The sequence below is a fragment of the Oncorhynchus mykiss genome, chromosome 8 (assembly GCF_057628025.1).
Source record: "Oncorhynchus mykiss isolate SJ-2025 chromosome 8, ASM5762802v1, whole genome shotgun sequence".
NCBI classification, from domain to species: domain Eukaryota; kingdom Metazoa; phylum Chordata; class Actinopteri; order Salmoniformes; family Salmonidae; genus Oncorhynchus; species Oncorhynchus mykiss.
This window is the reverse complement of record NC_143029.1, coordinates 56,386,310-56,400,063: the sequence shown is the minus strand read 5'-3', so window position 1 is coordinate 56,400,063 and position 13,754 is coordinate 56,386,310. Positions and strand designations below refer to the sequence as shown.

General features: G+C 44.2%; 1 protein-coding gene across 2 annotated transcripts in view; it reads left to right on the top strand.

Moving 5' to 3' along the window:
- LOC110530144 (calsyntenin-2) overlaps positions 1 to 13,084 on the top strand; it is a 287,793-nt gene extending 274,709 nt beyond the window's left edge. Inside the window, exons 11-17 of one of the 2 annotated variants that reach the window (XM_021612991.3) lie at positions 1,318 to 1,466; positions 7,918 to 8,129; positions 8,241 to 8,408; positions 8,615 to 8,760; positions 9,037 to 9,157; positions 9,698 to 9,885; positions 10,184 to 13,084. In XM_021612991.3, the coding sequence (XP_021468666.3) occupies positions 1,318 to 1,466; positions 7,918 to 8,129; positions 8,241 to 8,408; positions 8,615 to 8,760; positions 9,037 to 9,157; positions 9,698 to 9,885; positions 10,184 to 10,378 (1,179 nt within the window). In that variant the 3' untranslated portion in view covers positions 10,379 to 13,084. Of the gene's footprint in view, positions 1 to 1,317; positions 1,467 to 7,917; positions 8,130 to 8,240; positions 8,409 to 8,614; positions 8,761 to 9,036; positions 9,158 to 9,697; positions 9,886 to 10,175 lie in introns of both variants that reach the window. The other variant, XM_021612992.3, reaches the window with a different exon arrangement.
- The last annotated feature ends 670 nt before the right edge of the window (positions 13,085 to 13,754 follow it).

The following is a 13,754-nucleotide window of genomic DNA, read 5'->3' as shown; positions in this document are numbered from 1 at the left end:
TAGAAATGACTGACTAAGCAATCTTGGTATCAGCTATATAAACTGTGCATTGTCTGTAAAGGGTAGGCTCTCAGCCTAACAGTCAGAACAAGACTGTTGGGCTGACGGTTTCATTATTGCGATAATTAATCGATAATAAATAAAGATGATTGTTTGAAGAAATGACCAAGTCTCTCTCAGTACTGAATTTCCACGACAATGGGCCCTCGTGAAGTGTTTGATAAGATTTTCGATCACATTGGCATTGACGTCAGAGTGATTAGAGGGACAAGAGTGCTGAGTACCAGGCAGTTCGCACGTTCGGTAGGCTACTAATGACCATCAGCAGCATCAGAGCTTGGAGAAGCCTAATTACCGTGACTAAGTGGTCACACGAGCTCACAGAACGGGACCGCCAAGTGCTGAAGTGCTTAGCACTTTGCAACATTCACTAAAGACTTCCAAACTGCCTCTGGAAGCAACATCAGGACAATAACTGTTCGTCGGGAGCTTCATGAAATGGGTTTCCATGGCCGAGGAGCTGCACACAAGCCTAAGATCACCATGCGCAATACCAAGCTGGAGAGGGGTAAAGCTCGGCGCCATTGGAGCAGTGGAAACGCATTCTCTGGAGTGATGAATCACGCTTCACCATCTGGCAGTCCGATGGACAAACTGGGTTTGGCAGATGCTAGGAGAACGCTACCTGTCCGAATGTATATTGCGAACTGTACAGTTTGGTGGAGGAGGAATAATGGTCTGGAGCTGTTATTCATGCTTCGGTCTAGGCCCCTTAGTTCCAGTGAAGCAAATGGTGAACGCTACAGCATACAATGACATTCTAGACGATTCTGTGCTTTCAACTTTGTGGCAACAGTTTGGGGAAGGCCCTTTCCGGTTTCAGCATGACAATACCCCCGTGCACAAAGCGAGGTCCATACAGAAATGGTTTGTCAAGATCGGTATTGAAGAACTTGACTGGCCTGCACAGAACCATGACCTCAACCCCACCTACACCTTTGGGATGAAGTGGAACGCCGACTGTGAGCCAGGCCTAATCGCCCAACATCAGTGCTCGACATGACTAATGCTCTTGTGGCTGAATGGAAGCAAGTCCCTGCATCAATATTCCAACATCTAGTGGAAAGCCTTCCCAGAAGAGTGCAGGCTGTTATAGCAGCAAATGGGGGACCAACTCCATATTAATGCCCATGATTTTTGATTGAGATGTTCGACAAGCAGGTGTCCACATACTTTTGGTCATGTATTGTGTGTATGAAACACTCAGACACTTATCCTCTTGTATCAGTTGATTCATGTGTTCCTCTGTGTGTGCAGTTTCACTTTAACCCGGCCCAGTCAGTGCTGGTGATGGAGGGAGAGGACCTGGAGAGTGTCAACACAGCCATGGCCAAGGTCTCCTACATCAACTCACGCCAGTTTCCCACAGCAGGCCTCAGACGGCTACACATCACCACCACCGTACAGTGAGTATGGAATCCAACAATGTGTATGTGGGCACACGCACACGCACACACTTAGTCTGTCTCTCACACACACACACACACACACACACACACACACACACACACACACACACGTTCACACTCCTCAACCTCTCTCTCTCGGTCTCTCTCTTTCACATAGGCTACAGAAACGTTTATTGCACCCAACCATACATTTAAACCCCTTTGAACTATAGGACCACAAGGTCACAGAGACGCATGCAAGTATCATTTGTGTAAAGGCTCCTCAGAGGAGGAAGGGGAGGACCATCCTCCTCAGTGAATTTCATAAAAAATCTAAATTGTGGAACATTCAAAAAGTTATCATTTTTAAGGCAGCACAACCAGTAATTGAGTATAAGGGGGCAGTTACTTTTTCACACAAGGGAATTGTTAATTTTGTTAATTAAATAAATGAAATAAGTATAAAAAAAATTGTGTTCTTTGTAAACTCCCTTTATCTAATATTAGGTTTTGGCTAAAGATCGGATAACATTCCGTATCAAACATATACAAAATTTGAGAAAATCAGAAAGTGGGCTGTCAGAGCTCTTGCAGCATGAACTGACAGGTTCACCCAATCAAAGAACCAGAGAATGAATCTAGTACTGGAAGCATAAGCTACAGCTAGCTAGCACTGCAGTGCACAAAATGTGGTGAGTAGTTGACAATACAGTAGGTGAATAGATTTGAACAATTTAATTTCTTCAAAAATTAAGGAGAAGCAAGAGAGGGAGAGAGAGAGAGAGCTAGTTGTATTTCGTTGTATTTTTTTTTCTCACTTTCACTTGGAAGGTGCACTATATAAAACATTTCAGTTTGTGACAAAACAAGCAAGTATAGTGTGAAGAATCATTGTACCATCTAAACAGCTGTGAAATATATTTTCCATAACCAAAATATTGTATTTTCAACTGTTTGGAGCTGGGGTACAAAACCGAACGTAAAAGACGCAAAAACGAAATGTAAGAACAGGAAGCATAGAAATAGCGCACATAGATCAGATCTAACACTACCTAAACTTGCTTTCAATGATAATGACAGATCTATAACACACATTTCTATGTGAACTTGGTCAGGTCGCCCAAAAACGTAAATATTTAATCTAGTTTATCCTACTCAAACACCCGGCTCAAACAGAGAGGGATGCCATGTTAGCTAGCTGGCTATGGCTATCCAACACTGGAAATCTTCCAAGTCAAGGCAAGCTTTTGGTTTTATTAATTTATTGCCACCGGGGGCCTGCCGGTGTAACTGCTAAACTGCTTGCTGTACACTGTACTGCATGATTGTAGTGTGTTTACTAATGCATTAGTTTCAGTAGCTATGTTGACTATGACGTTAGCTATTATGATGGAACGATGTAGGCTGTGTGTAGCAGTTAGCGGTTATGGTATGAAGGTTTGGCTTGGAAAGATTTTTTCGCCTGGTCACAGAATAGTGCATAGATGTGCATTTTGTTTACAGAGGTAAACAAATGCTGTTATCTGGGGAAGGAGGTGAAAGAGAGAGGCGATTAAAGGGCAACGTGTTTTGATGGCGGGACAGTGAGAGAAAAGAGAGAATCTACTGAGTTAAAGGAACTCTTTGAACTGAATGTGTGGTCAGACAGTGGTCAGTGTGTGTGTGTGTATATGTGTAAGCAATACAGCCCATGGTGTTTGCGTATCTGAGGCTCTGCTTTTTCTCTGTATGTGTCCTCAGGGTCAGTGTGTGTGTACGTCTGGCGTGGCGTTGAGATCGGTGTCTAGTGTGTTCCAGGCTGTATGTCTGTGTGTGTGCCCGTCTAAGCCTGTGCTCTCTCCGTGTCTGATATGCTAATCAGCGTCGCTTCCCTCTCTTTATCTCTCCCCTCGTTAATGGCTGAGAGGACAGCCGGGTTGCCGTGGCGCCCCGGTTGCCTTGGAGCTGTGGTAGCCTGGGCCGACGTGGCAATTGCTGATGACGAGGATATGAATGACGGCCATGAAAGGCAATCTGCTGTGTCAGGGTTCCTCACGCCAGAGAGCACTACGAGAAGGAAGGTTGATCATGAGAGGAATATAGTGCTGTTAAGACTGTCTGGGTGGGTGACTGGCTGGCTCGTTTTCTGTCTACCTCTCGCTCAATATCCTTCTCTCTCCCTCTCCTCTAGTCACCCATTTCAAGAACAAAAAATGGTATTGTAATACTTCCTTTTGTTGTGAGGGCACTTAGTTTAGAAAGGAAAACTTAGCATCATACAGTGTTTTTAACAGCTCAGGTGTTTGCGCCATTGCCTAATGAGAAAAGGTAAAGGAAGAGATGGTATGCTGAGATTGTGCAGTCCTATAGGAGTTAATGAAATGTATTGGTAAAGAAATGCAGGCCCAATACAAGAGAGGAAGTGGGAGTGGAAGAGAAAGAACAAGGTTGATCGTGGGATATAATTTGTGTTACCCTTATTTTACCAGGTAAGTTGACTGAGAACACATTCTCATTTACGGCAACGAACGGTGGAATAGCTGCAGGGGAGAGGAGGGGGGGGGGGGGGTGAAGGAGCCAATTGGAAGCTATACGGGAATGAAATCAACTGCTAAACAAAGGTAGGCTCAAATAAGCGAGAGAATGAGAAAGGATGGAGAGAAAAGGTGGAAAAGGTATGTGTGTGTGTGTGTGTGTGTGTGTGTATTCTGTTCACAGTTAAGCAGTAAGGGGGGGACGGCCAAATCAAATTGGACTTGTGTGGTGGATAGTGGACTCCTGCCACAGGAGCTGTAATAGGTTTAGTCTAACTAGCCGCCTCGTATAAAGAGAGATGGCCTGTCCTATTCAGCAGGCACTTTAATGCTCCATACGACAAGAGGCCCCCGATTGCATCCCAAATGGCACCCTATTCTCTAGTCTCTCGTGAAAAGTAGTGCACTATGTAGGGAATGTGGTGTAATTTGGGACACACCCCTTTGCTGGTCAGATGGCATTTATTTAGCGAGGGCTTTAGTTTAGTATGGGGCATGCTACTCCTCACAAACTTTGTTTAGCAGTTATACTGATGTTGTTCCGGGGTAATTGTTTGTGGAGTTACAGCCAATTGTGTTAATCAAAAGAAACACGCACACGATTGCAGGTGCACACTGCACGCACGCATGCACACACACTTCCCAATCAGAGTTTGTTTGGTAGTTACGTAGATCAGCTAATCACACACGACACACTTCCTAGCCATACAAATACAGACATCCCATTACAAGCTAGTCTGGTAGGTAGTTAAGGAGAACAACGTGTCTTAATACATGCTTAATGTAGGCCTAGTCTTGATGCAAGGAATTGCCATGGGAAAGCAGCTCAAACAGACCACGAAGGTGACAAATGTATTTTCGCTAGTAAACCAGAAGCAGCAGACAGTCATCATATAAACAAAAGACCGTTCTTAATTACCGCGGGAAAGTAAATTAATTAATAAGTGAGTGAGTGAAGAGCACTTTTCACCGACCATTGAAAAGCGTAATTACTCAAGACGTTAGGTGCCGGCGTTGGCATTAATCCTGAGAGACTTCACTCTGCTCCTCTCAAAGTGGAATGAACCTGGATGATGGCCAGCTTGTTTTACCCAGACTGCCTGGGTGGCAGGACAGCTCCTCGCTCTGGGTAGAAGGTGCCCTTAGGATCTACTGAACAAAAATATGAATGCAACATGCAAGGATTTCAAAGATGTTACGGAGTTAGAGTTCATCTAAGGAAATCAGTCGATTTAAATAAATACATGTGGTCCTAATCTATGAATTTCACATGACTGGACATGGGTGCAGCCCCACGCACTTGCATGCCAGACCCACCCACTGGAGAGCCAGGCCCAGCCAATCAGAATTATTTTTTCCCCACAAAAAGGCCTTTAATTACAGACAGAAATACTCCTCAGCCATCCGGTTGACTAGTCTCAGATGGTCCCGCAGGTGACGAAACCGGATGTGGAGGTCCTGGGCTGGTGTGGTTACACGTGTTCTGTGGTTGTTAGGCCGGTTGGATGTACTGCCAAATTCTCTAAAACGAAGTTGGAGGTGGCTTACGGTACATTCAATTCTCTGGCAACAGCTCTGATGGACATTCCTGCAGTCGGCATGCTAATTGCACAATTTAAGACATCTGTGGCATTGTGTGACCTTTTATTATCCCCAGCACAAGGTGCACCTGTGTAACTACCATGCTGTTTAATCAGCTTCTTGATATGCCAAACCTATCAGGTGGATGGATTACCGTGAAAAAGGAGAAATGCTCACTAACAGGGATGTAATTTGTAAAAACAAATAATAATAAATTGAGAGAAATTAGGTTTTTGTGCCTATATAAAATGTCTGGGATCTTTAATTTCAGTTCATGAAACATGGGACCAAGACTTTACATGTTGCATTTATATTTTTGGTCCAGTGCATTCTGAAAGTATTCAGACCCCTGGACTTTTTCCAAATATTGTTAAATTACAGCCTAATTCTAAAATTGATTAAATTGTTTTTTTTCTTCTTCAATCTACACACAATACCCCATAATGACAAAGTAAAACAGGATTATTACAATTTTTGTAAACTTATATCACATTTACATAAGTATTCAACCTCTTTACGCTGTACTTTGTTGAAGCATCTTTGGCAGCGATTATAGACTCGAGTTTTCTTGGGTTTTCTTGGCTACAAGCGTGGCACAATTGTATTTGGGGAGTTTCTCCCATTCTTCTCTGCAGATCCTCTCTAGCTCTGTCAGGTTGGAAGGGGAGCATCGCTGCACAGCTATTTTCTGGTCTCTCCAGTGTTGTTCGAATGGGTTCAAGTCCGGTCTCTGGCTGGGCTGCTCAAGGACATTCAGAGACATGTCCCGAAGCTACTCCTGCGTTGTCTTGGCTGTGTGTTTAAGGTCGTTGCCCTGTTGGAAGGTGAACCTTCACCCCTGAGTGCTCTGGGGTAGGTTTTCATCAAGGATCTCTCTATACTTTGCTCCGTTCATCTTTCCCTCGATACTGACTGGTCTCCCAGTCCCTGCTGCTGAAAAACATCCCCACAGCATGATGCTGCCACCACCATGCTTCACTGTATGGATGCTGCCAGATTTCCTCCAGACCTGACGCTTGGCATTCAGGCCAAAGAGTAAAATCTTGGTTTCATTACACCAGAGAATCTTGTTTCTCATGGTCTGAGAGTCTGGTTCTCCCATCTCCAAAGAGGAACTCTGGAGCTCTGTCAGAGTGACCATCGGGTTTTTGGTCACCACCTTGACCAAGGCTCTTCTCCCCCGATTGCTCAGTTTGGCCAGGTGGCCAGCTCTAGGAAGAGTCTTGGTGGTTCCAAACATCTCCCATTTAAGAATGCTGGATGCCACTGTGTTCTTGGGGACCTTCAATGCTGCAGTCATTTTTTGGTACCCTTCCCCAGATCTGTGCCTCGACACAATCCTGTCGCAGAGCTGTACAGAAAATTATTTTGACCTCATGGCTTGGTTTTTAGCTCTGACATCACTGTCAACTGTGGGACCTTATATAGACAGGTGTGTGCCTTTCCAAATCATGTCCAATCAATTGAATTTACCACAGGTGGACTCCAATCAAGTTGTAGAAACATCTCAAGGATGATCAATGGAAACAGGATGGATGCACCTGAGCTCAATTTTGAGTCTCATGGCAAAGGGTCTGAATAGAACTATTTGATTGAAAGTTGTTTTTACTATATTCACTGAATTAAAAAAGTAATAACTCCTTAAATGTTTCTTTGTTTGGGGTTACGCTTCATGTTAACCGTGGGCTTAGGTGTTAAATTGTGTTGATGAGAAAATGTGATAATTAGTGTGTGTTTACATTATATTAGGCCATTTATAGGATAAACAGAGAGAGACTGTGTTTCCGTGGGCGGGTGCATGTCCAAGCATGCTTACGTCGGTGTGCGTGTGTGTTATTGGAAATGGCCAACTTGGGGCCATCTGTCTGAAAACAGCATCACTCCCCCCCAAAAAACTGAAAAGCTGCAGCTTCTATGCCAACAGAGACAACTTGCAATCACAATTGGACAAACATTGGAAGTCCACTTTCACAGTTGCCTCCGTCACAATCTGTCCCTACATTATGTGTCTCTCATCTCTGAAATGAAAATGAAAAGTTCCCAGTCATTCATTGCTAGGACCAGAAAGAGTATGTAGTCAGTATACTCTTGGGTGAAGGCACAAATTAATAGTGACACACAATGCAATTTATGCCATTTTCAATTCCAATATGATTAGTATCAGATGGCAGTGATGTTCCCATAGTCTTTCTGACCCAGTTACTCCTTATATGTAGGCCAATTATCTACAAAAACTGCCCTGGCCAGAACAATTATGACCTGAAGAAAATAAAGTGCTCTTTCTGCATTATCTGCATTGTCTAATGTCTATCTCCATGCTCTCCTCCTCATCCCTTCTTCACCCTCCCTCTCTCCTGTTGTTTTTGGGTGCTCAGGTGTTTCGGGGAGGACATATGCATCTCCATCCCAGACATTAAGGCAGTAGTAATAGTCCTGCCACCCAGCGAGCCACGGATCACCATCGCTGGTTCAGATCGACTCGTCAAGCCTTCCGCTGACCTGCGTGGAGCCATGGGCGTGGCACCCTTCAAGGAGCTGCGCATCACCAGCACTGTAACCAAGAGCGACGGTGTGCCGTTCAGCGCAGGTGGGTGGGGTGGTTACCATGGATACGTGTTGATATAGCGCGGCGTTTAAAACGTGTGTGTGTGTGAGCATTCATTTCTGTGTGTGTGTGTGTGTGTGTGTGTGTGTACAGTCCACAGGCCTGGTGTTCTGGAGGTTATGCACAACCTGGATTACTGTGATGTCCTGGTGATCGGAGAGGAGCTCAATCCAGAGCATGAGAGTCTGGAGATTCACCACAGCTCCCTAATAGGGAAACACCTGGATGCCACAAACTCCACCTCAGGCATCTCCATATATGGTATACACTTCAATTTATGAATCATTATTCATATCACACTTTTCATACCTGACCATAAATTCCTTATTGTGTGTCACCTGCTTGGTAACGGTACGAGAAGCTCTTGAAGTTATTAGAGCTGGGCCCAGCGTTGAGCCCTGAGGGACACCATCAATATATGGCTGGGAACACCAGGGACACCTTTGGTAAAAATGCATTTTCCCCAGGTGTGGACTCCATGGCCCACTATGAGGAGGCCCTCAGGCAGGTGCGCTATAGGAACTGGCGCCCGGCGACCCTGACTAACAGGAGGTTCAGGCTCACCTGCTCCGAGCTCAACGGCCGCTACACCAGCAACGAGTTCAATCTGGAGGTCAGGGAAGAAGCTTTATCCATCTTTCCTTTTCTGTTTCACCCCTTTCCCACTCACACTCTCTATTCTCCCATCTCCACCACTGCCACTCCGTCTTCCTGCCTCTTTCTACACCCCTCTCTCCGTTTCTCTCACCCTTCACCACTCAGTCTCTCTTCCCATTTCTGCACCGTCACTCATCAACCAGACCCATTTACCCTTTATCTCATCGATCCATCTTTCTCTACATCATTGCCATCTCCAAACTGACTGATATGTACTTTGTCCCGCCCTCAGATTAGTGTCCTCCACAACTCAGCACCGGTAGAGCATGTCAATCACATGGCTGTCCAATCCCAGTACATGCGGCCTGTGCATCATCCACTGATGGTGCACACTCTCAATTCCCACATCTCAGGTAAGGCATCCAGAAGTGTTCACCCACCCAGACACACAATTTTACACACGCACCCACACACACACACTGTGAGCACATGTCCCTGCTACTATCAGAGGCTTGAGAGTGTGTTTTGTTGAACTGGAAAGGGATCCAGATTAGGCTAAGCCAGGGATCCTTTTTTGAGCGGATGGTCAGGGGGCCGGAACATAATTATAAATAATTTGTAGGCTGCAAATTGTCCCGCAAGAAGCCCAAACAGATGCATAGGAATACTTTGGAACAGATTTCTAAAATTAAAATCCCTTTTCTTGCTCTGAAAACTTGGGAGGGGGGCAAATAAAATCCCCGGTGGGCCTAATTTGGCCTGCGGCCCACCAGTTGGGAAACCCCGGGCTACGCCTTCAGATCATACACACACAGACAGACACACGCTGTCTCTCTCCCTCTCTCTGTGTCACACACACACAGAGGACTGAGTGATCTCCAAAAGGTAGGGAGGACAGAGCACATTTCTTGTAATTCAGGTGACTTTACCCTTTAAACACTTCTCCCCCACAGGCACCCCTCCAGCTGCCACGGTGGTGATAGTGATCTGTATCGCTGCCCTGGTGGTCATAGTGGTGCTGGGTATCTACAGGCTCCATAGTACCCACCAGGACGGCTCCAAGAGGGAGGAGGACGGGGCCAAGGACCCAAAGATGGACTGGGACGACTCCACCCTCACCATCACAGTCAACCCTATGGAGGTGAGAGAACATTATACAAAGAATGTCCCAAAGGAGGCACTGCTAACTACATCAACTCGATGGCACTTGAAATGATTGAATAGGTCTAGGTCTAGTTGAATGTCTAGGAGTTGATTTGTGGTTGGGGTTTTATGATATGTATCACATTGACTCTGTTTTGGTATTAGATTTAGGTTTTGTAGCAAGGCCAGACATCACCTACAGGGATGTTATCTGATCAATAGCTTTGAGGTGTCTTCTACAATAGTAGTAATTCAGTGTTTCACTTTATCCCGTCCTGCACATCGGAGGGCCTCAGGCGGTGGAGGAGGTGGTAAGAGACGAAGAGGAAGAGGATGATGAAGAAGAAGAAGAGGACGATGAGCAGGCAGGCGACATGAGTGCAGAGTCAGGCGACAGTGATGAAACAGAGGAGGAGGAGGATGAGAGGGAAGTGAAGGAGGGAAAGCAGAAGAGCAAGCTGGAATGGGATAGCTCCTCGATAACGTATTGATCTGTCACGCATGTACACACACCTACAGAATCTGCAGTCACAATCATTTGTGAAAACGGCACATTTTTTTAAATGAAATGTTGCTCTCTTCTGGTCAAACTAAGGCATTACAACCAAAAAGGTTGACTAGCCATAAGCAATTGTCCACTTCTCTTGCCAGTGGAGCTGATTTCTCCCATTTGTGTGTAACTGCTCAATCCTATTTAAGACTGCCATTGACAACACAATAGGGCCAATTGAAAATTTGCACAAGCACATTTCCACCTTATATCCAATGGTTTGTTCATCTGTGTTGAATTATTTCTGGGTTTGGACACAAAAGATTGGACACCAGATTTTCCCCCGTTATCCATCTCAATTGCTTTTGAGTTACTAATACGAAAAGATCTTGGAAAATTGTTCATTGTAAATTGTGCGTCCGCTCTTTAGCATTAATACAAATTGTGGAATTTTTTTGCAATTTTAAATACTGTACTTTTAAAGTATTTTTTGTTTGCATTAGATTATGAGATTATATTTTATTCGTTTTAAATCTTGGAAAGGTTTATTTTACGTCTTCTGAAAGACAGACTAACAAATTGTCATTAACAGAGGTATAAGAGAGGATGTATTTACAAACAAATTTTGAACCTTTTGATAGATTCTCCTTTTTTTCTGTCTGCCTGGTTCTTTTTCTTGAACATGTGAAAAAGCGAGAAAAGTTCCTGTATGTTTTTATAAATCCCTCGTGACGTGTACATAGCAGGTAGCATAGCTGAACTATAATTCACCTCGTCTCTCACCTATCTTTTCTCAAACTGTCTGTCCAAATTTGCTTGCATCAGGGGCATTTTCAGTAGTCAAGTTGCCCCTGACCACATATTTAGAATCAAATGACCTTCCCTCAATCCTAACTTTAAACATTTGGAGGGAAAAATGGACAACTGACCCTAGATTAGTGCTTGAGGGTGACTTTAGCGCTCATGGTCATTTCTATCTCTGTGTTTGCTATTGACTGTCCTTGCGTGTGTCCACCTACTTCCGAGGCTGAGATGAGGGTATGAGAGTAGACACTTAAAGGGATAGTTCACCCAATAATCAAACTTTCATACATGAAAAATGATCTCAAGTCCACGCCATATGTTGTTTAAATCACGCAATATGCACATGTAAGCGTCTGACAAACAAACGTTGAGGTAAACTCCCTTTAGTCATAACCTGTCAAGCCACTATTATTGGCTTGACAGGTTAGCATTTTCAGCCTGGGCGCAGAAACAACTTGTCACATTGGGCGCGTTCGAGCGGATCACTTTTGTCAAGTCGGTGCATTGGTCACCGCCTTTCAAAGTGTGTTGCATTATGAGCATAAAAATTGTCTGACTTGCGCCTACATGTCGCCTGCATTAACTTTACAAAAATCACGTGATCAAAAGGTAATGAAGCTTAGACTGCAGTCGACTGCAAGTTTCTGCAGTCGCTCTTCATTAACTTCTTCCTGCAGCAATCTACTGCATTGTGGGAGGCTCTATTGTCAACCAATCATGAGGGTGTTTTTGTTTAACCCACGAGAAAGTGACTCAAACAAGATATATACAAATGAGTGCGATATTTTAGGCTCTCTCTCACTAATTGATTGTAGCCTACAATGTACACACATTTGATTTCAGTTTGAGTGATATGGGGGTTGGAGATGTTTATTTTGACATTATAAAAGAAAAAGTTAACAATGGCAACCCTGCCATGTTATTCTGAGCTTTGCTGTTTGAAAACCACATTAGTGTCCGGCTTTCGGCCGTCGCAGTTTCTCCTCCCACGACTTCAGTCCTCGACTTTCGTCTACAGTCGGTTGCTTTAGCCGTACCACTCAAACACACCCATTCTCTTTGGGTACATCTCAAATGGGCTAAAGGGGTTTCCTCTCCTTGTTTTCTTTCCTTCACCTGCCATCAAAAACACAGGTAAGGTGAAAGCAAACTGGTGGGTGCCTTTGCCTACCAGAATTCTGCTTCCACCTGCCCATTTCATGTCGAGACAGATTAAGGAAAGGCGTCAAAGAGACTGAGTATTGAGATACTGTTTTTCTATGACAGGCCACCTCTGTCAGAAGTCCCACTGTAAAAAAAACTAACTATTGATCCTCTCGCTCCTTCTCTGGTTGCCTATAACATGTCTGCTGTAGTTGAATCTAGCCAACTCCTTGTTTCTGACCCCTTGTATTTCCCAGAATGCCACTCTAAACACTGCATCCGTTACATGTTTATGTCTGTAGCAGTGGTTAGAACTCTTCCCCCCGTCGGCCTTATAACGCCTGTGGTTGTAATGTTATCATTGTGAGACGCGTCTACCATTGCCTTGTTTCACCCCATCTTTATACCATGGGAGAATCTCAATTGCACACTCCTCACATCCTCTGTCCTCGCCTCCTTCTTAAAGCCCATTGGATGAGAAAGCCAGAGGTCCTGCCCCTCTGACCTTCTCCTCCAATGGGTTTTGAGTAGGCGGCTAGTGAGAACGTGAGAAGTAGGCAATTGAAATTCTCACCGTGTGTGTCATAGAGGAGTACAAATAAACTGTTTAGCATATAAACCCTTTAAAAACAGTTCAAGACAGTTATTTTATATATGATTACTTTTGTTTTGTTTTGTAAATGTTTGGGGTTTCTTTCTCTTTGGTGGTAATGGCAGCACTTTCTGTACATTGACCAATAAAGACTTGTTTTAGAATCTACGGCAAGTGTCTCTTCTCTTTATGTGTGTGAGGACAAGAATGTGTGATGTCCTGTCTGACTGCCTCATAACCCTAGAACTGTATAGGGAATTTGATAGGCTACATTTTACACTAGGTGTGAGTAAATTCAGAGTGAGTGACTGTGAATACAAATAAAATAAAAAGTACAATAGGCCTAAAAGCAGGATAACAATTGTTTAGTATGTGGGTCCATGACTGCACTTGATGGCCACCTAAAATAATTGGCAGCGCTGGCAAAACACATTTTATGAGGATAGGATTCATTCATCAACAATTATAGAATGCTTTGAGAGTGGATATTAGGTCTACTTCTTCCTGCATGAGTCCATAAACATTTCCTAGCGAAGGTCAACGTTCTCCATCACCAATATGACGCCTCCATAGCCCCGTTTATACCTCATTCTAACATGAGTCTTTTGTCATTCTGATTGTGCCCACATTTTTAGACAGGTGTAGACGATTGAAAGACGCATTGTGATCAGATCTATCCTGACCACCCCCGGAGGTAGTCAGAGACCCATGGTATCTGGATATCAATCCAGTGTAAACAGATCTGGATGGTCAAACCATTTAAATCATAATTATACCCGTCTCTAAAATCATTGACAGGTAGCACAATGTGAGCACAGTGTACAGATAAAGGTGCATT